This window comes from Girardinichthys multiradiatus, chromosome 22, assembly GCF_021462225.1.
Source record: "Girardinichthys multiradiatus isolate DD_20200921_A chromosome 22, DD_fGirMul_XY1, whole genome shotgun sequence".
In the NCBI taxonomy this organism is placed as follows: domain Eukaryota; kingdom Metazoa; phylum Chordata; class Actinopteri; order Cyprinodontiformes; family Goodeidae; genus Girardinichthys; species Girardinichthys multiradiatus.
The window spans coordinates 16,929,155-16,951,242 of record NC_061814.1 but is presented as its reverse complement, the minus strand read 5'-3'; the positions used below and the strand labels follow the sequence as shown (position 1 = coordinate 16,951,242).

General features: G+C 40.0%; 1 protein-coding gene across 2 annotated transcripts; it reads left to right on the top strand.

Moving 5' to 3' along the window:
- Positions 1-79: 79 nt before the first annotated feature.
- Positions 80-21,545, top strand: si:ch73-52p7.1 (uncharacterized protein LOC100321084 homolog). 2 transcript variants are annotated; one of them, XM_047352558.1, is made up of 3 exons: positions 80-94; positions 338-439; positions 18,526-21,545. In XM_047352558.1, the coding sequence occupies exon 3, from the start codon at positions 18,585-18,587 to the stop codon at positions 19,386-19,388; it is 804 nt and encodes a 267-aa protein (XP_047208514.1). In that variant the 5' UTR covers positions 80-94; positions 338-439; positions 18,526-18,584; the 3' UTR covers positions 19,389-21,545. The 2 variants fall into 2 exon arrangements, with proteins under 2 accessions (XP_047208514.1, XP_047208515.1); XM_047352559.1 differs by lacking the exons at positions 80-94; positions 338-439 and adding an exon at positions 11,618-11,640.
- Positions 21,546-22,088: the final 543 nt, after the last annotated feature.

The window sequence follows — 22,088 nt, the reverse complement described above, 5'->3', positions numbered from 1 at the left end:
CCAAAAGCGTTTTGCTTTAACGGGAAAATACCCGTCCTTCCAGAAGATATGGCCCCAAGGAGCAACTCCCCCGCAGTCAGGAACTATTTTTGAAGTAAATTTCTGTTTCAAAACTGTTTCAAAAACCCGTTTAACCTTCAACACAACAGAAAAAAAAAAAAAAAACTCACATTTCTACACTGAAACTTCGAAAAAATGTAAAAGACCGTGTAACCCTAACAAAAATGTGCATAAGGCTCATCTAGGAAAGTCCTAATTGCAGTTTGTGTAAATTTAATGTCAAATATTATATTATTATACACAGCGTTTAAAATGTGAACTCCATTCCTACTTTCAGGAATCCTTCCCACATCCTGACGTCATCTGGATATGAGTTTTTCTGCCCACTCCAGCGTCCAACAGACGCATTCACCTATCTCCTCCACACCAGGAATTTGAGGTAAGCTGGAAACCTGGGACTTTGGGAAGCGTGTTGTCCGAATAGTGTTTTATTTATTGCCATGTGTTTTATTGTAAAGATGTATTTGTTTGTGTCCAGCTGAAACATAGCGGAGGGATTCAAAGCCCAGCCTGCTGTATGTTGTCATGTTACAGCACACAGCATTCCTGCTTTTGTAATGCAGACTTTCTGTTCAGAGAGAAAAATGCTAAAATGCTGTACTTACAGAGTCTTTCTTGCTATGTGGTAATTAGACTTAAGAACACTGGGAGTGTTAGGACAGCACAGATGTTATTCCTAACTAACACAGTGATTCCCTGACATTCCCTAAAAATGATTGCAGTACCAGATTTTATGACTATGACTGGGGAAATCCATATTTCCATCAAGTGGGAGGAGAACATTAAGGTTGGTACTTGGTTTCTATTTTACTAACCCTTCTGGGCGTCAGCTGGTTTGATAACGTTCCTCGGCATTTCTAATGATCTTTCCTAATAAAAATTGTTCAGAAAATTAAGGGATTTGAAAGAAAAGTGCATTGTAGTATGAACTTTCTAAATTCTCTAAAATTGTTTTAATTTTTTTTTTCATTTCATAACCACGCAGACTTTCCTGCTGTTTAGTGCGTTACATTTTTTCAGCAGCGAAGTTTGGGTCTTTCTATAGATTTTTGATGTTTATTTCAAAATAACTGTTAAAACTCTGACCGGTCCTGACCTGTCTCCAATCATCGACCAGGCAATCACAAACTAAAAGATATGGTCTCTTTTCTGGTCAGTGAAAGCACCATATGTGCTAACAGGTTGCTCTAACAACAACATTCTTCGCTGTGGAAGTTGTTAGTGCTGGAAGAACATTCAGTTAGCTATTTTCTGCAAAAATATTGCTGGCTGTTCTTTCAAAAACTGAATTCTATAAAAGTTGCTCAGTTTTGGTATTTTGAAAATCTATTTCTGTCTGTGATGGTTTAAGCTGCTATCAGCAGGTTGCTACTTTACAAAATGGGCGATTGTAAATCGGTCCCAAAATCTCTGATCGGTGCATTTCTTGTTAGAATGCTCAAGCTTCCCTTCTTTTTTTTTCTTTTTTTTACTTTAAATGAGGAACATTTTCTGATTTAAAAGTTTTTAGTATTTTTTTTATCTGTCCAACCTGATGGAATATTGAATGAAAAGTACTTGAAAGTGTCTGCTTTGCCTTCAGCTCAATAATGATGAAATGATGGAAAAAACACGATGTTGTTTGTTTTGAGACACAGATTAACCAAGCATAGCTTAGATTAAGTGGTAAATATGAGTGTCTGAAATGTTTTTAGCAGTACTGAAGGAAATTTACAGGACATCAGTATTAGTCTGCTTAGTTAAAACAAACAAACAAACAAACAAACAAACAACAGTAAAAAGCAAGAACCTGTAACTTTACATTTGTAAAAAAAAAAAAATTGGTCTTGATATATTGAATTTCTTTCATGTTTTCACAAGTGGGCTGCACGGTTTTGCAGTTGGTAGCACTGTTGCCTTGCAGCGATAAGGTCCTGCGTTCAAATCCCAGCCTGGTGTCTTTCATGCGTGTTCTCCCCGTGCATGCGAGGGTACTCCAGCTTCCTCCCACAGTCTAAAAAACAGGACTGTTCGGTTAATTGGCCTATCTAAATTGCCCCTAGCTATGAATGAGTGTGTGCATGGTTGTTTGTCCTGTGCGTTGTCCTGTGATGGACTGGCGACCTGTCCAGGGTGTACCCCGCCTCTCGCCAGTAGACCACTGATGATAACCCTGTATGGAAGATGTGTAACCTAAAAAGGTATAGAAAACAGATGGATGAATGGTTTTCACAAGCTTCAAATGTTTAAAGCATATAAGGTTTGGTTTGAGGCATTTAAAACCTCAATGGAAATGCTCCATTACTGTTAAAATATCACGTTACTTAATCACAACTAAAATGGGTAATAAAGGCAAAGAAATACGTTCTTGGCGACGTTTCCTTCTTTTGTCTCATCTAAGGTGGTTCTGCTTTTAGGGTGGATCAGCTGTTTTCTGGGTTTGTTTGGTTCCTGTTGTGTTGCGAAAGTTACATATGTGAGCCTCTTGTTCTGTTTTCACAAGTTGGAAACTTGTGAAAACTTGTCCTGCATCTCAGATCCACCCAAGTGTTGTGGTACAGACTTCTTTGGGGGTTTTGTTTGTTTTGTTTTGTTAGATTTAGTTCATCTTAAAACTGAATCTTAAAACAAATTACAGCTTGTCTTTTTTTTTCTGATAACTGGATGGTGCTCTTCACTTTAAATGCTTTCAGTAATACAAATGGCTTTGATAGTATCACAGTTCTACACCCCTGATGCTGAAGCTTCAGTGGATAACACATATAAGGTTCATGTTTACAAGGGTTAGTCTGTCCATGCAATCAGATTAGTTGCTTTCTTACAAATTCATTCTGAGCAAAACATCAAAAGTCCCTATCAGATTTCTGGGTCTTAATGGGAATGTTGGAAATGTTCTGGAAACAACTGAGAGTTTTAAACTAATGACCTTCAACCTAGCATTGCAGTTTTCATGTCTGTTACATTTTGTGTGTTTCGCGGTGAATGCAGGACTTATCAGCCAGTCCTGCACCCTCCAGGAAAAGCTTATATTGTGTATGTAGGTATATGTACGTGGATGTTGTTTTTCAGTGTAAGCCACAATGTTATTCTGACCCTTACTATGTGGGCTTTCCAAGGTGTACACATTCCCGTTGAAATGCCAATTGGTAGCATTAAAAAAACAAAAAAAAACTGACAAGCTTTAATGTGATATATATCCAGTATGAATTTACCTAAAAATAAATTAAATAATTAGGGAACAAAAAGCTGCAATAGCAAAGCTCAGCATCCAGTCTTCTTTGGTAGGAGGCTGTCAGCTTCCCACTTCTACATGTGGTAATATTAGTCCAAACCTGCCTTACATAAGATTTCCAAATCTGTCAGACTTGTGAGGGCATCTCTTCTCCACAGCCCTCTTCTGTCATGAACTGCTGTGGCTGAGTTGGACCCAAGCACAGAGATGAGAATTGGAGTCTCATGTTGGTTATCATGTTTTTTTAAGAAAAGGCTTACAAAACTGAAAAACTGAAATATGAACAAACTGGAAATAACAAAGAGACTAGCGTCATGGTGTGTTTTTGGCTCAGACCAACTTGCAGGGAGATACTCGGGAGCCATGAGGTTTTGATCCATATTTATCTATGAGGCTAGAACAGCGCAGGATTCTCGGCCAGTAGTGCAGGAAGCAGTAAACAAGACATACAGAACTTACAGAAACAGAACAGGAAGTAGACTGACATGGATTCTGGAACAAAGCAGGAGCATGACAGGCGATAGCAGGTATCCGGCAGAACGAGGCAACGGGGAACAAATGAAACCGGTAAGCTTATATACAGGGAAGGTGAATGGTGAAACAATGGGAAGGAGAGGTTAATCAGAGTGAGTGATAAGAGGTGTGATAGCCAGGTATAGGGAACTGAGGGAAATTAGGTTACTATGGATACTGACGGGGGCTGGAAGCTGGGAAACACAGACGTGGGAAAAAACCAAACTAGACACGAACCTATAACTGAAACAATTCTGAAAGTAATAAATCTCAGAACAAGAAAGGATAATAAATCAAACCTAAAATAGAAACAAACTCAAAGGGGAACTAAACCAAGAGGTCATAGGAAAAACTAGACTCAGGGGGAAAAACAGACTGAAGGAAAACTATAAATAACCTAAAATTAAAACACAAGAAATAGTAATTGAGTGAAACCAGGACACAAGAAACTTGCCGAAACCTAAACAAAATAACATAACCAAGTCTGGAGGAAAACAAGAAACAATATAACTGACTGCAGACAGAAGTGAGACCAGAGGAACTAACCAAAAACTATACTAAAATAACTAACCTGCGAAACGACTAAGCGAGGAAGAATGAGCTACTAACTAAGGGAAACAAACATAACTACTAAACAGAAGCACAAGAAAAAAGACCTAACTGGAAAAAGTAAACAAACACAAAACCAAAATGGCAGATCCTGACATAACCCCCCAAAGACCAGGAGACCAGCGACGAAGGAGCAGGCAATCAGGAGGCCAGTGACGAAGGATCAGGAGGCCAGTGACGAAGGATCAGGAGGCCGGCGACGAAGGAGCAGGCAATCAGGAGGCCAGCGACGAAGGATCAGGAGGCCGGTGACGAAGGATCAGGAGGCCGGCGACGAAGGAGCAGGCGATCAGGAGGCCGGCGACGAAGGAGCAGGCGATCGGGAGGCCGGTGACGAAGGAGCAGGAAGCAGGCGATCAGGAGGCCGGCGACGAAGGAGCTGGCGATCAGGAGGCCGGCGACGAAGGAGCAGGCGATCAGGAGGCCGGCAACGAAGGAGCTGATGGTCTAGAGGCCGGCGACGAAGGAACTGTCTGTCAGGAGACCAACGACGATCAGGCAGTAACCTGGATGACCGGTGGGGGCAGAGCAGAGTAGAGGACCCTCGGTCAGGAGGTCGGCCACGCCGAGTAGAGGACCCTCGGGACGGTCTAAGAGGCTTGGAACCAAGTAGGAACTAAGGAGGCCTGGAGTCTGGCCTGGAATCGGGCAGAGAGTCTGAAGAAGTGGGGTCAGGCTTGGAGTCAGGGTCAACGTCTGGGTTTAAGTCAAAAGTCTCAGAGTCGGGGTGAGGTTCTGAAGGCTTGACAGCAGGCTGGGACTCTGGAGACTTGACAGCAGGCTGGGGCTCTGGAGACTTGACAGCAAGCTGGGGCTCTGGAGACTTGACAGCATGCTGGGGCTTAGCTACAGGTGGTTCTTCCCCGAACCCCTCATTAAACTCGGGAAGTCGGGATGGAGGCGGTTCATCCCTGAACCCCTCTTGGAACTCGGGAACTTGGATGGGATGTGGTTCATCCCTGAACCCCTCTCGGAACTCGGGAACTTGGGTGAGAGGCGTTTCATCCTTGAACCCTTTTCGAAACTTGGGAACTACTAGCTGCGGTTCAGTAGTCTTGTCAGCCGGCCGGGGCTCTGGAAGCCTCACAGCTGGCTGCGATGCAGGAGACTTGAACCCACAATCACTCTGGGAAGCGGTGCGTAAACCGCCGGAGTCCAGGGAAGCGGTGGGTGAGCCCTGAGACGCTGCAGGAAAGTAGGTCCATGGAGGAACGTGGAACTGGCACTAGAGCTTGAAAGGATGAGGCTGGGGAACCTCCAGCGGAGACTGTAGCTGGAGCGTCGAAAAATCCCTCCCTTAGAAACTCCTCATGAAGTGCCAACAGCACAGATTCATAGTCCTGGGGGTTATTGGCCAGATGTTCTGCTGTGTCCAAACAGCGTGAACCTAAAAACCTAGCCTAAACTAACCTAAAATGAAGAATACATCAAACCTAAAATAGAAACAAACTCAAGGGGGAACTAAACCTAGAGACCATGTAGTTTTATAAGAAACCATAATGGTCCCAAATAGCAGATGTTAGTGATAGCTAGATGTCCTCTTTCCTTTGTTTTGGTGCAGGTTTTTTAAGTTTGAAGGCCAAACGTAGAGTTACAAATTTCAGTTTCACACACAAACATTCTGCATGTGTACAGGTATCTGTCTAGTCTGGATTCTTCTTCTGACTGATACCTTTGTACAATGATATCGTTTTGATCCTTTATAACCTCTACCAAAACTGGTTTTAAGGGAACTTTCGATTCATAGCATTTTGATCCACATTTAACAAGCTAAAGCTTATTTTCCCGGATAGTCTGCTTGGTTTGGACAGGTATCTAAGCTAATCAGAACTCTGGAGCTGACAAAACACTTGACAACTCCTGTATGTATAACTTAAAGAAATGCATGTAATTTGAATTCCTATCTCTCCCTCTCGACTGTGTTTTTTGGTGCTGCTGTATTCATTTTATGCATAAAGAGCCACATGCTGATACCTGCATCAGCTGCTTCTCCAACTGGGCAGCATCATGTGAAAGCTTCCCAAAACAGCAACTGGTCTTGCTGCATGCCATTTTCCATTCAGTTTGGTCCTGTTTCAAAATTGCAGTGTGAAAGTGAACCACACTAAACGATAGTGTGAAATTTGTCAACATTGCCCACCCATGCAAGTCCACCGGTCTCTCCTGGTGTGAAAATGCCTTTAATGTTGAAAATTGATCAAAGCTGCATATAACAAACTATTTTTTCAAGAGTATGGACACTTACGCAATTAGGTAGCACCTTTTTAGATCCAACGTCTGTTTTTTTTTTATGTGTCCTGTTGCATTGTTTCAGGATCACCATATGGGGCAGATGGTTGCCTACATGTGCCACACATGCTCTCCAAAAAAGATTTCTCAAGAGAGTATCCTAATTCTGTGATTAATTTTATTAATTCCAGATTCAATCCAGCATCAAAGTAGGCAGGCACATGTGTAGAAATAAGCGTGTTTGTGCGCCAGCACAGTAGGTTGCCAGAAAGGCACAGCAGCAGCAGCCCTCCAGAGCGCCTTATACCTCGCGCAGGTACCAGCTCACCGCAGCAGTCAGCACCTGGAGAGACCAAGGTAGGAGGGGCACAATATATTTCACTCTTGGCTTTTTTCCAATGAAAGAACTGGTTTGCTTTGTGTTCCTTCGAACTTTGGTGTTTTGTTGAGCACCGGCGAGCATCTGTTTCCACCAGTTTTGGGAAACAAGCATGGGTCATCAACAGTTGGCAGTACACAGCATGGTATCGAGGCAGCGAAGCTTGCTGAACTGTTCACAGTGTTGCTTTTAATCTAAAAAAAGAGCATCCATAAACTACACTTAATACAGAAAAGGAGACGGTGACTCCGTGGAAGAACAAGGGTATGTACAATGTTTTCATTTGCATATGTTGGGCATGTGTGAATGTAATGGAAACAAGTAGTTATACAATGTATGTTTAGTGTTTTATATACACATAAAAAAATATCAAATATAAATAATGTTTATACGGTACATTCTTTGTCCTCCCCTCCGTGCTTGTTGCTTCTATTGTCTGATGTTTCCACCTGCCTAAGGATGATGTTATGGTTCGCACAAAAGAACCAAGTTGAACCAGAGTTTGTGCTCTGGAACCTCTTTTTATTGGTGAAAAGACGTGTCACTGGTATCAAATCGGTTTTGGCACCGAACCGCATTAGTGAAAAAGGGGTATCTGCGGGGCCTGTCCCAGAGGGATCTGGAGAGAGGGACACCAACCAGAGCCCAACGCAGCCCCCTGTGGCCCTTAAGGCGGGCAGCACTATGCTGTGCCCACCCCATGGCACCGTCAGAGCCCCCCAGGCCATCGCCACACCCCAGTCCCCACCGAACCATCACAGGCTCGATGGCAGGAGCCATCAGTCCCCCAAGCACAGTCACCCCTCTGTGTATGTGTATGTCTAAAGTGCATTAAAACTAGGGCTGTGGCTGGGGTATACAAGACTCCACTGCTTGTTGACAGCAGTCTCCCAAAGCCCTAAGTGTCTGTACGGCATTAAAACTGAGATGCAGGACTAAGTCAAACATAGACCCTACTGCTGTTACATATGTGAGGGAGGAGGGGGTAGGTGCCAAGGCACCAACATGAATCCCCCAACTGGCCCCAATGAATCTGGTTCTTGATTCTCCAAAAACCGATGTTTTGTAAGATAAACCAGTCAAAGCAGCTCCACCATTCAAGTCCTCTAACTTCAGGAGCTAAAGTTAAAATAACTGATGCTAGGTTTATCTAACAATTGCCAAGGCAGAAACAACAAAAACTGCAAACATAAATGCCTGAATTTTTTTCCTGCTGCAGGCTTTTCTCTCTGTTCAGGTTGTTGTATTTTAGGCTCAATAAATATGATGCGTCTTCTCTCTGCAGGACAGTTTGTTAATGCTATATTCAGGTGCATCTTAATAAATTAGCATAGTATTGACATTTATTTAGGCCTGCACGGTGGTGCAGTTGGTAGCACTGTTGCCTTGCAGCAAAAAAATCCTAGGTTCAACTCCCAGGCAGGGGTCTCTTTGCATGTAGTTTGCATGTTCTCCCAGTGCATGTGTGGGTTCTCTCCGTGTACACTTGCTTCCTCCCACAGTCCAAAAACATGACTGTTAGGCTAATTGGTCTCTCTAAATTACCCTTAGATGTGAATGGTTGTTTGTCCTGTGTTTAACCCACCTCCTGCCAGTAAACTGCAGGAGATAGGCACCAGCCAGCTCCCCCCTGACCCTGTGCAGAACAAGTGGGTATAGAAAATGGATGAAGTTTGTTTATTTCATTCTCTAAATATACTGAGTAAAACACATTATATAGATTAACAACACACAGACAGATGTTTTGATTTAAGCCTTACAGCATAATGATAACACGATATTTAAGATTAGAATACTGTATCAGACCCATAAAAACCCCTTTTATTACAGAAATGTGGGCTTATTTCAATACCTGCTTAAAGGTTATTTTTAAAAGTTACACAAACGAGCCTCCGTGAAACACATATTCTCATTTGTGAAATGTACCTGTGTCATTTTGCCCCTTCACACTGTACCTACAATCTGTTCAACAGATTTTTATGACTCAGCGAGCATATGATCAAAAAACACTTTGCATTGGTGTTTTCAGACATGATGAATAATTGATCAAAACTTGAAGGGGAAATAAATCAGACAGCAGTTGGTGAAGTCCCTTCAACTTATATGAGTCAGCTCATGCTCACAATGTTCAGTCTCAGTTTGCAGTTTAGAAATATGGGTCGGAACTGTTAATTTTGAAAAACTAAATAATATAAAACTGTAAAAATATTTAAATAGAAAGCATAGAATAGAAAGGTATTATAGCTTAGTTCTTTAGTTGTGTTATTTTTGCACACTTTAAGCATAGTTTACACAGAGCTGTTTCAATAAGTAATGTTAGAGGCATGGCCTCAGCATTAAATATTAGAATAAAAATAAACAACAATTAACAAATCAGTTCACACATTTACAAAGTAAAAAAGTGCACATATTTACTTATTTTGTGTGTATCTCGGATTTTGATAGCATATTTAGTGTTAACAAACAATTCAATTTTTGGAGATATCTTTGTATAACAAATAATGACGTGGTGTAATCAAGTTTGAGCACATTTGAGATTGAACTTGAATACTTTTAGAAACTGAAAACCTTTGATTTGACAGAATTGTATGTTTTTGTACATGGATGTTGTTCTTATCCAATTTACAAAATCTTTCACTAACTAAGCACTGTGCACTTTTTTTCATTAAGATCAAAATTTAAAAAATAATGTGGTGTTTAACTGTAATGTTCAAAATGCTGAAAAAAATATCAGACTAACTTTTTGATGATTTAACCTTCTCCCCCTAGGTCTATAAGACACATTTGTTTTATCCAATCACTATTTATTAACTTGTTTATCCATCCATCCATCCATCCATCCATCCATCCATCCATCCATTTTCTATACCCCATTGTTTCAGTAGAGGGTCATGGGGGAGCTGGTGGTCTTCAGACGAGAGGCGGGGTCCAACCGTGAACCAATAAACATATATATTCTAATATATTACAAGTGGTGTTTATGTTTTACTAGTAAGATAGAGGAAAGGACTCCTACATACATATTCTGGGAAATTATGGAATTTGATTGTGGAGTTTTCCAGGTCTTTTAGTGTGGAAAAAGAAAACAAAAATATAGACAAATATAGTGTTTCATTACTTTATTTGGTATTTCATTGTCTAAAGGTTGTGTCCCTCCTTCTTTCTTTCTTTCTTTATCTTTCCTCTCTTTTGTTTTGTATTGCTACCTTTATTACATTCCTTTTGTACTTCCTTCAATTTTTGAGCTTGCTTCCTTTCCTCTTTTCTTCTAACCTTCCTTCCTTACTTGTGTCTTTCCATCCCTACTTTAAATCTTTGTGTCTCTGCTTCTTTCCTTCCTTAGTTGGGGCCTTCCGTCCATCTTTGTGTTCTTCTTTTCTTGACTTACTTCTCCCCCTTTTATTTATTTCCTTCGGTTTCCTGTGTCATACCCCCTTCAGTGTTTCCTTCATTGTGCCCTACATCTCCCTTTCTTGTGTCTATCCTTCCTTCTTTCCTTCCTAGTCTCTGTCTCTATTTTTTCCAGGTTCCATATTTAAAAGACATATCTGCCAAAAGATATCTGCCAAAAATTCATGATGAACTTAAGTAGTTTATATTTTCAAATGAATGTAAAAAATTGAGTCTGGGAATATTGACATAAAAAATTGTCATGTAACTTGTTTTATATTTTACTAAACCGTCAGTGGTGAAAACAATTTCTCTGCAACCAAATGTTTAACTGATGGACTGACCCAGCCTCAGGAATCAGAGCTTCTTGTTTATTTTACGGACATTAGATTGTGTAGAACTAACTATAAAAAAAGAGTTGAATGTGTGACAGTAATGAATGCGGAAGAAAGCAATTCAAAGAACTGTAACTGCTAATTCTCCTTTGTTTATTGTAACTCCAGGGCAGTGGAGGAATGTAGTGTTCAGCTCTGTCCGGTCTACAAAATATGACCCGGCATTATGTCCCTGCTCTGATATCACTGCCAAACCCAGGAAACCAACCCAGACCTTTAGAACAGCCAAGATTTCAAAACAGTGTTTTCTTTGGAATCTCAGAGTGATCCACACACGTATAATTTTCCAACTGTGTGTTTTTGTACGCGTAATTCAATAAGGGCTCGTCGGGCCAAACAATGTATCCCTGTTGCTGTAGTCCAAGGGGGACACACCCATCACTGACCTTTTGTGTCTGTTTCTAATTTAAACAAATCTTGATCCAAACCAGCTGTCCATGCAACATCCTCTTTCTTTATTCTGTAGCAGGAAAATATTTGATGGATGTAGAATACTCGTGGGAATGACCTCAGAGCATTGTACTCCAATGTTGAGGAACACAGCTCTAACCTATGATAACTGCCCTGAACTGGAAGAGGTTTATGAACGCACCCTGAGCTCTTTGTTTACACATAAATAATTTCACTTACACACACACACACCACGTTGGCCTGATCTCAGAAAGGTCAGGAGTACTAATGTCAGCCAAGGTAAAATTAATTAAATTTGTTTTTATGTCACAGGAAGTGTGGAGGTCGCATCTTTCTGTGTTGGGTTTCAAGACAAGTTGTTTTGAATTAAATGGAGGTAAAAGCAGCTGTGGCACCAAAAGCTAAAATTACATTAAGTTACTCTTGGAATGCAGCAGATTGCGGTGAGTGTTCAGATACTTTACATTTCTCTGCAACAATTGTTCAACCTCAGATATTTTCAAGACAGCAGGACAGACAGAAAGTTTGTTTTTTATTTTCATGTAAGGCCATTCTCTTTTCAAGGCAATGGTTTGAAGGATCTTAACTAAAAAAATAACATTCCTCAATGATATCTCTGCTAATCGACAGATTTGTCAGATGTTTAATGATAATAAAAATGAAATGGGGAAATAGCTGCAGTCTGGTTAGATTTACACCGAGTTATGTTGAAAAACCTCTAAAAATGCGGATATGTGTTTTTGTCAGGAAAAAGCATTGAAGTTAAATGTATATTTCTGTGTCTATGTCATCAGTAATGTAGTGAAATTAGCAAAAGGAAGCAACCTGAAACTCATGTTCTCTAAATAAATAAATAGTAAACCAAGTGCATGGTGCACGGTGGCACAGTTGGTAGCACTGTTGCCTTGCAGCAAGAAGGTCCTGGGTTTGATTCCCAGCCAGGGGTCTTTCTGCATGGAGTTTGCATGTTCTCCCCGTGCATGCGTGGGTTCTCACTGGGTACTCTGGCTTCCTCCCACAGTCCAAAGACATGCCAGTTAGGTTAATTGGTCTCTCTAAATTGCCCTTAGGTGTATGAATGAGTGTGTGCATGGTTGTGTGTTGCCCTGCGATGGACTGGTGACCTGTCCAGGGTGAACCCTGCCTCTTGCCTATAGACTGCTGGAGATAGGCACCAGCACCTGCGCGACCCACTATGGAATAAGCGGTAGAAAATGACTGACTGACCAAGTGCACCCTTACTGCTTTCATAGGAATTAGGAGGAAAAGTAGCAGTAACATTTGCTGATAAGCAAATTAGGTTAACCTATTAAAGTTAACCTTAAGGTTAAGAGGTTAACTAATCATCAGCAAAAACAACCACTTCTCTAAAAGCAGAAGATTTGGGACTTTGCCGGTCTGTAGCATTTACAGTGCCAAAGAGAAATTACATTGTTATGGTACATCTGTATGGGAAGGCGTATAATGCCAACTCTAAACAGTTTTTCCCCCAAATGCTCAACAAAAGTGACCCCCCTAGACACCACAACATCGGACTGTGAAGCACTCAGAAATAGCATGAAACCCAAGAGCTCCATGTCAGTCTCTACAGGACTCACCCAGTTTGTGAAATGTTCAATTCACTACATTTTAAAGCAAACAAGTATAGAAGGGCTGCCAATAGAAAACATCTTCTCTGAAACATTCTTAGAAATGTTAGATTTGTGATGTTGCATCTAAATGAACAACAAGAGTTCTTGAACAATGACACCAAATGTAATTATGTTTGGGTATAGCACTCTGTCCAGAGATAGCATATCAGCCAACGCATTTAGGTCAATTCAGGTGTAATACCATCTCTCTCTAGATGATGATTGGACCAAACTGGCTCATGCAACAGAACAATAATCATACAAACAGCAACAAATCTTTAGCAGAATGTCTGAAGCCTTGCAATTGCCCACGTAAAGTCCACAGCTTTACCTGACAGATCTGCTGTGGAGTTCCTTAAAAAAGCTGCGCATAAACAAATTCTCACAATCCTTAATAAATTGAAGCAATGATTAAAAGAGTGGGCCAAAATATGTTATTGCAGTAGAATATAGTAAATCGTATGTTATTCAAGTCTTTTTCTGCTAAAGGTGGTCCCACAAGGTGAGGAACTTGTTTATTCCCATTACTGCAAATCCAATGGTAGAACAATAAGTAGGCAACTATTTGAAATTCTGTATATGTTCAGATGAGTCAAAACATTCCCTGAGCCAATTTTGTTACATCATCAAGTTGTAAAGTTGAATTTGTTGGAATTTCTCCAAACTGTGAAGAGAGACCCAAACCCTGACGTGGAACAATTCATGCACCAGGAAGACTCTGATCAGAGACAAATAGAGCTCTCATTATTCAGAGAGAACGTTCTGCGCCACAAAAACGATACAGTTATTAAGAGCTCGTGGAAGAATCTGTTGATGGGGCAACAATTAGTTGGGTACTCCACAAATCTGGGCTTTATGTAAGAGTGGATAGACCCATTATTGATAGAAACTCATGAATTATAAGTCCTTTTTGTAGTTTGACAAAATACACGTAGAGGACTAAGAAGAAATGAGAAAGAATAAAAAAAAAGTGTTTGACAGAACCACACATTAACTAGTATCTTGATGAACAACCATCAGAGACCTTCAGCTCCAGCTGCTCAGACTAATAGTGACATAATCAATCTGTCGGTGACACAACTGGCATTGGTTCATTGTCTCCAATGGGGCTGAAGGTATGATGATATAAAACACCATAAATCCATAATGTTGTTCTGAACAGATGTCTTTGGAAGGAGTTGCCAAGAAAAGGCCACTGTAAAGAGCAAAAACAATCTTAATCTCAAACCAGACTGACAACAATAATTCATTTCTAAATCATATTCAATAACACAGCCTCTCATTGTAGGATAACTGAACACAGCCTCACACTAAATGCACATTTTTATTTATACCTGTGGGTGGCTCCATAAAAACGAGCCTACGTTAAATTCCTTCATTTGATTTTAATTTGCTGTTCTTTTCTGTTCTCTGTCTTAGTATACTCTAATGAAAACAGATGACGTAAGTTAGTATAGCCTCAACATTACTTAACATGTGACTTACAGTGTAGGAATAGAATATTATTTGATTATATCATTTAAAATACATTAACCTCTGGACATCATTTATTTATGTTATCTGTTTTTCAAAGCCTACTGACTTATATATGTACATACCTCAAACTAGATATAGAGGTACAGTGGTTACCACTGTTGAGTTTCAGCCAGGAGGTCCTGGGTTCGATTCCAGCCCTGGGGTCTTACTGCATGGAGTTTGCAGGTTCTTCCCGTGCATGTGTGAGTTCTCTCTGGATACTCCAGCTTCCTACCGTAGTCTAAAAACATGGCTCTTTAGGTAATTAGGTACTCTAAAAAAGAAGAGGGGAGGAGAGTGGTTTTGGTGCTTACCTGCAGTGATCACTGGGTGAGGGGGGTGGGGTACACTCTGGAAAGCTCACCAGTCCATCACAGGGCAACACAGAGGCACAAAGGACAAACAGCCTTAGAACAAAATACACATGGATGGGGATGCATACTTCATGCAGGAAGACCCCAAGGTGGGATTTGAACTCGACACCTTCTTGCTGCAAGGCAGCAGTGCCACCACCAGTGACAAAGAACACCAATGCTAACACTCTGCGATGTTAAGATTAAGATCTTGCAGCCCTCTGCCATAAATGCCACATGTAAGGGCCCATGTTGGTTTTCCCAGTGACCAGCTCCACCAATGGTTCTCAGCTGGTCAGTTTACAGGACCCACCATCACTCCTTATTGTCCAACTTTTCTATTCAAAATTTTTAATTCAGCCACTTATTGGAGCATTAATCTGACAACATTTAGAGCAATTGGTTTTAACCATTTTATGCAGATTGTGCTGTTGGCAAAAAAGTCAAACAACTGGGAAATATTTATTTAAGAACATATTATGCAGCTTAAACCAAGATTCCTCTTACTGAAACTATGACCAACGCTGTACAACAGAAATACAAAATATGAAACAAACGCATGATTCAAAAGCATTCAAGTTTACAAAATTAAGTTTTCTTCTGGCTAAATACTGTAGCACTAAGTTAAACTTTGGTTGTACTTCTAACATCATACACCTGAATTTGCAGGAATTAATCTGAGAACTGACCTGTTTTTCCTTGTTCCTGGTTTTTTGTGCCCTAAAGTAGATAAAAGCCTCTTTCACAAAACATTTTAAGGTGGGATTAATGCACAGATCCAGGCTGGAAGGTTGAGGTCAGCCCTCCTCTGTTATGCCCATGACTGGTCAAGGAAGTAGTCACATCAGCTGACTTGTGTAGGGGCAACTTGCTTCGTGGATCATTAGACTGATGTTGTGATGACTTGCAGTTTGTGCGACCAGCCAGCAGCAGTATAATTTTGGACAAGAAGAGCAAAAATAATAACATTTCATTTGAAACACTTTGCTTGACCATTATGGTATAGGGAGACTTCAGACACAGATTTTATGTGCATTGCTGAGGTCAACCCATACCACACCTCCTTTCAGTCCGCTCTGTTGGCGTCTTTTTCAAAAGCCCAGTACTGTGTGGGATAACACCATCTTTTCTTGTAACTTTTGAATAGCCAGAGGTGGCTTGTCATTGTGAAAGAGACTAAAGCATCTCTGACGTCAAACTCAATGTTTGATAGGTTTCTATGTTTCATCTTCAGCAGAACTACTGTTGACAGTACCAGAACTGTTATGTAAGGGAACATGACTTTGTGAATTCGGTTTCCTGTCAAAAACTAGCCCCATCAGCTGACTCTTTTTGTTTCTTGTGTTTAGTGATGTTCCATTGCTTCATGTTACTCCAGAGAAAGACTGATCTGAATGATTCAGAAAAGGATGACAGAAAGTGCAGTGAGATAAGACCAAAACCAACTCAACCTGGTGTGTTTAGTGGAGATAAATGCTGTGTATGACTCGAAGGTCAAGAACAGAGGTGAAAATATTATGCTTTGGGTCTGTTTTGTCTGCTACAAGTGCAGGATGACTTCACTACATTAAGGAACCAACAGATGACTCCATGTAACATAAAATGTTGGATTAGAATTGTCTTCTTTTAGAAAGATGGGTCTTAGATGGATTGTTTAGCAAAACATGCCAAGACAATCAAGGAGTGGCTAAAGCAGAATTACATTAAGGGGGCTAGAGTGGCCTAGCCAGTCTCCAGACCGAAATCCACCCAAAAATTTAGGGAGGGAACAAAATGTTTCAGCCAAGAAACAAAGTATTTAGAGAGTTTCTGTTAAAAAAAAGAGTGGATTTGGCTTAAATCCTTTCTAAAATGTGTGCATCCCTGGTGACTAACTAGAAGAAACTAGACACTGTTATGTGGACCTTATCATACTTTGGTAGTTAGGTTTCTAGCATTCAGAGTTGTCTTTGGTTTCTTATTAGTAGCTTTCTGTTTTATTTTGGTTGGTCTTGCATTTTCTGTTCTGTGTTCTGTTTACTTCTTGTTTTTTATGTTTCTGAGTTTCCCAATGTCCTGTTGGCTTTGTTGGTTTCTCTGATTGCACTCTCAGCTGATCCCAACTGCTCATTAGTCTGATATTTCTCTTGTTCCACTCATTAATTCTCTGTATATAGTATAGTAGTAGTATATTAATCACTGCTAGTTCATCTGCTCGATCACGTCTGCCTGGTGTAATTCTTCATCGTCTTCCCTCTATGCTCCTGTTTTTCTTTTTTTTATTTATTCAGTTTTATGATCTTCGGTTTGCATTTTGGGATCTTGGGTCTTGGACATTGTTTTTGTAAGTTTCTTTTCGTATTATTCAACATTTCATTCATTTTTGCTGCACCTCTGCCTCCCTTTGCCTGCATTTGGGTCCTCCATAACCACCACACGTTTTATGACAAAAACTATTTTCTAGAAACTAGGAAACTAGACCAAACATCTTACCACTATGTTGAACATCAAAATTTAATTCCTTTAGTGGTTTCATATAGGAAGAAAAAACAGATAAAATACCAACCTTGGCAAAGTAATTATGTATGTCCAACAACAACCTTCCAGAATAGTCTGACAGAAGACAAAAAGGGTCCCAAGGCTTTGATGAATGTCACTCCACTCCAAAGGTACTTCGGTAAAAATCTACCAAAAGAGACATAGTTGAATTTATTGCAGACTCTTTCAAAGCTGTGAGCAGAGCAAGATATACTATTTGTCTACCACCTACGAACCAAACACGTTCCTTATGTAAGAAGCTACACCTGGTACCTTTTTCCCTGTTGGAGAGGTGGCTTCATGGAGGAACCATGCTTCAGGTTCAAAATCCACTTCCTGAAATGACATTGGCAGTTTTCTGAGGAAAGAGGAAGATTACATTTGCAAGAATCAATAGGTGTATTTAAGGTCTGATTGCATCTGCACAGATGGAGGGCTTCATGCTAAACTGTATGCTAGAACATTTTACCCTCAGAGAGGGCAACCCACAATAAATTATGAAATCTAACAGCTTCATTCCACTGACTTATTGATTTTTAAAAGATTGCTTTTAATAATTTAATGTTTAAGTACTTTAATGGTTTTAAGGCTCTTAACGGCCCCTATTATGTCTACATCAACTTTAGCATTATCAGAAAAAACAACTGATACGTCTCTCAGGGTCTGTGTAAGGTCTTTGCAGGATTTTCTTAAAAATTTATTTTAAGACATGCCTTTTGAATTCCATTTAGCTACCAAGGTAGATTTTAGGCCCCCTTTTTTTTTTGCTTGTTGACTTTAATATTATTCCACATTCAAAAACAAACACTAAACTGAAAAGGATTAAAGCGGCAGCCAAAGCCCAAGAAAAACTTTGAAAGGCCTTCAGAAACCAGAGAGAGAGAAATGTTTCCCTTTAAAGATCATGAAAAAGTCAGATGCATATTTAAGGCACTCTGTACAGAAATAAACTTAAACAACTGCCTCTGAGCAGTCACCTGGAAGTTGTTCAGACTACAGCTGAACTTTATGGAGGAAGACTTGGGGAGGATGACCATATGTTTTTTACAGTTGTGGGGGAAAGGAACAGGAAGCGAGCACGGCACCAACAAAGACAGAGAGACAACAACAATGAACAATTAATGCTCACCGTGCCTCAAACCCTGAACACAGTTAAACATGTTTGATGAATAGAAGGAAAAATTTGAATGCATGACTATAGGAGCTCCAGCTGCTTGTCTGTGAACTTGTGTATGATTATTTACATACATAAATTAGGTGTTTATCTATTACTTTCATTTACTCAGTATGTTTCTCCTTTCTGTCGGCTCAGGTACAAACAGACCATCGCAGCCCATGGCCCAGCCCTCTCCCTGAGACTCCCCTCCTGACATGATGCCTGCCTTCAGTCCTTCTGCTCATGTCCTCCATCTGCTGCTCTGTGCTCTGCTGGCGGACCTGCCTTTGGCTTACATCAGCCACGGCAACTTTATCTACTACTCCTGGAGCCAGAACGCCCAGCCATGTAGCACATCTTCAATGTCCGACTGCAGATGCAAGAACTTCCCGCTCTCCACTGCACACTGGCCCCTGTCTCACTCCACTCCTGTTTTCCAGAGAAAACATTTAACTGTTTGGTTCTCATCGCCATCCACCGTGATGCGTCTGCTGAACAACTCAGAGGTGAGACACCTCACGCTCATCCACTGTGGACCTACAGGAGAGCCCAGGGGAGCAACCTCCTTTCCTCAAGAGGGTTATTTTGCAGTGCAGCGCTTGGAGAGGCTGACGGTGGTGAACATGCCGGAGAGGCCGTTTCATCTCTGCACTGATACAAACTGTGCCAAGAGCACTAATGCTAACCAAGACACAGTTAACAGCTTTCCATTTGACTCAAACAAACCCAACAGGGACAAAGATACTAATATGGACCTTGTTGCTGAGACAATGAGAAGCTCTTTGAGAGCTTTCTCACCTCAGATCCAAGACATCTTCCTGGGCAGGGAGCTTGGAGCGGCACATCACGAACAGGCCCGACTGGGAGTTATTCATAGTTCTGTGCTGGACTGGGGAGCAGAGATCAAAACCTACACGGTCCTAACTCACATAGACAGTGGTGGAACGCTGCCTTTCCCTGACCTTCATCTGGCAAAATTACCAGAGGCGTCAGTCATCTATGTCAGCTTTGTGTACTGAGAAAAGATTTATTTTGAGCAGGATAATGTTTCAAGTGATTACGTATTCAGGCCTCTATTTGGATTTACAGTTTGACTTCAGAATATTTTCTATATTCCCATGAAATTTGAGACAAAAAAGTAACTGGTTTAGATAGTATGTTGTCTTTTTAGGCTCCATTATTCATATTTAGTTCTTTATAAAAGCTTATTACACATAAAGCTGAGAAGAATTGAGTACACAGTGCACTACACACTTATCACCTTCAATGTAGACATATGTAAAAGAAAAGTAGGTCAATATTATTTACATATAGCCTCTTTACAGACATGGATTTACAAAGTGTTCCACAAAGCCTTGTAGGTTACAGAAAATACAGACAGGATCAATGAAAGTTAGCTTTAAAAACAGGATTAGCACAACTGACGCAAAAAGAGCAATAAGTCACAAACTGATGGTGAGGCATTCTCCTTCAGGATTGTCTGGTACCAGTCAAATCTCATAGTTCAGTCAATTGAGGGAAATTGTCCTGGTCTAGTATATACTATGCAGCACTAGATGCATCACCACCACCAAGTTTGACCCATATCTAACTAAAAGCCAGTTCAAAATTAAGTTTTTGCCAGCTTTTTATACACATCAGCCAGGTCAAGGCAACAAATGCAAACAGATGCTCCACAGCCTAGGGGCTGCTGCTCCCTTTATATAAACTCTTTTATTGCAAGAGAAAAAAAAACAAAAAACTTTACGATAAAGATTTACGAAAAAACGACAATCTTAATTTTAGGTACATTTATTCAGTGGGGAAAAACGGCCTCCTAATAAATAATTGCTGTTCTACTTGTTTTGTTTATTCTTTACTTGTTTAAGTTGATCTGATTGGTCAGGAACTTTTAACTAGCAGTCCAACACTTTATGTTTCTCTGGTAAAGGAAGTTATAAAAAATCTTCAATTCACAGTTAGAGAACTGCATTATAGAGTGGCTTCTTGGGGTCGCTAAGTCTCCATAACAATCATTAGATGGTATTTGCATGCCGACAGGTTGTATGAGAGAAAAGCCATAACAAAACATTTTCTGTCTTCCCTTCCCAATAAATGCTTGAAGGTAGCTAAAAGCTACAAGGACTTTAACTTGAACCGTGCTCTTTGGTCAGACCAAGAGTGAGCTTTTCAGTGACCAACACTCCAGATGGGTTTGGTGTAAAACCAAGCATTAATATATGGAAAAGCACCCATGCTCAAGTACGGTGGAGGATCAATGATGCTTTGGTCCTGCTTTCTTCAAAGAGACATGGGAAACTTTTCAGAGTTCATGGTATCATGAACTCATGAATCATTAGTTAAACATTTTTAAATAATCAACGCAGTAATTGTTTACCAGTATGGACACCTCACTAAATATAGTGAATATATATATATACTTAGATGTTAACTCAAATTTAAGTAAGACAGTGACAGATTCTTTTTGTGTGAGATTTAGCTATGCTCACAATTCAAACAATGAAAAACACCAAACAAAATGTTTCCTTTGTTTCCAGATTGTTTTACTGATCTGACAGAGCAGTAAAACAAAACATGTTAGAACATCCCATCAAATTTCTACATTAGTGTTTGTGTGGTTTCAGCATGAAGTTCTGTACAAATGCAGTTTCCTGTTTATTTGAGCCTCTTGACAATTCTTGGTGGAGTTACAGTTCTGCACTTGATTAATTTGTGGTTTAAATGTGGCTCTCATTGCTGAAAACAAAAGGAGAAGTTAAAACCAAGGAGGGCAGTCAGGTGATTTTGGTGCAAAATGAACCTCTCCCATTTCAGCTTTAATACTTTAATCTGGACCACTGGTTCCTTCTTTCTCATCGGAGTTTTCAAGGGTTCACCTGATGTGAGACAGGTGTACTTCAGAGACTGAACCACAAGGTGGCAGCAGATATGTTTGAGGAAAAGTTAATGACAGTGATGATGAACGATAGAGGTCTGAGAGCTTAAGGGTTTCTTTTTTTTCTTGTATGCAATTACAAAATAAACCTGAAATTTAGTATATGAGTTATATACCTGACGACGGTTTGCACATATTTGTTTGCTGTGTTCCTATGGAAATGTATTAATAGTTACCCATTAGGGCGGAGTCTGGTAGCCTATTTATTTGCATAAGCTGAAAATAAATTATATACATAGCATTATTCTTCTTTTGTCCACATTTCATGATGTTTTCAGCTTTAATCACCAATAATATATTTGAATTTTAAAAACTGATACATTTGCATTCAGTATTGCAGACATATAAGTTATGTAATTCTTATAGTTTTCTGTAATGTCGGTCCTAACTGCTTTGCATTGTCGGTAGATATGGAAATTTCACATTAATATATGTCTTTATTCAGAAACATTCATACATTTTTTCTTTACAGCTGCATCTCAATAAATTAGAATACAGTCAAAAAGGTAATCTATTTTAGTAATTCAGTTTAATTCATCTGATATATTTCCAATGTTTTTTTTTCTTTCAAGTTTTATTCTGGCTTACCGCTAATGAAAACCCATCATTTATATAATAGTATAAGTTATACTATTATGAATATTCTACCACACTTTTTTCTTTTATTTGGCCTTTTTACATTAATTTCCCATTAATATGCATAGATACAGTATTCTGTGAACAGCCAGCAGACCTTTTTTAGCCTGTCTTCCTTGTAGAGGGTCTCAGTGACTTTCTACTGGAA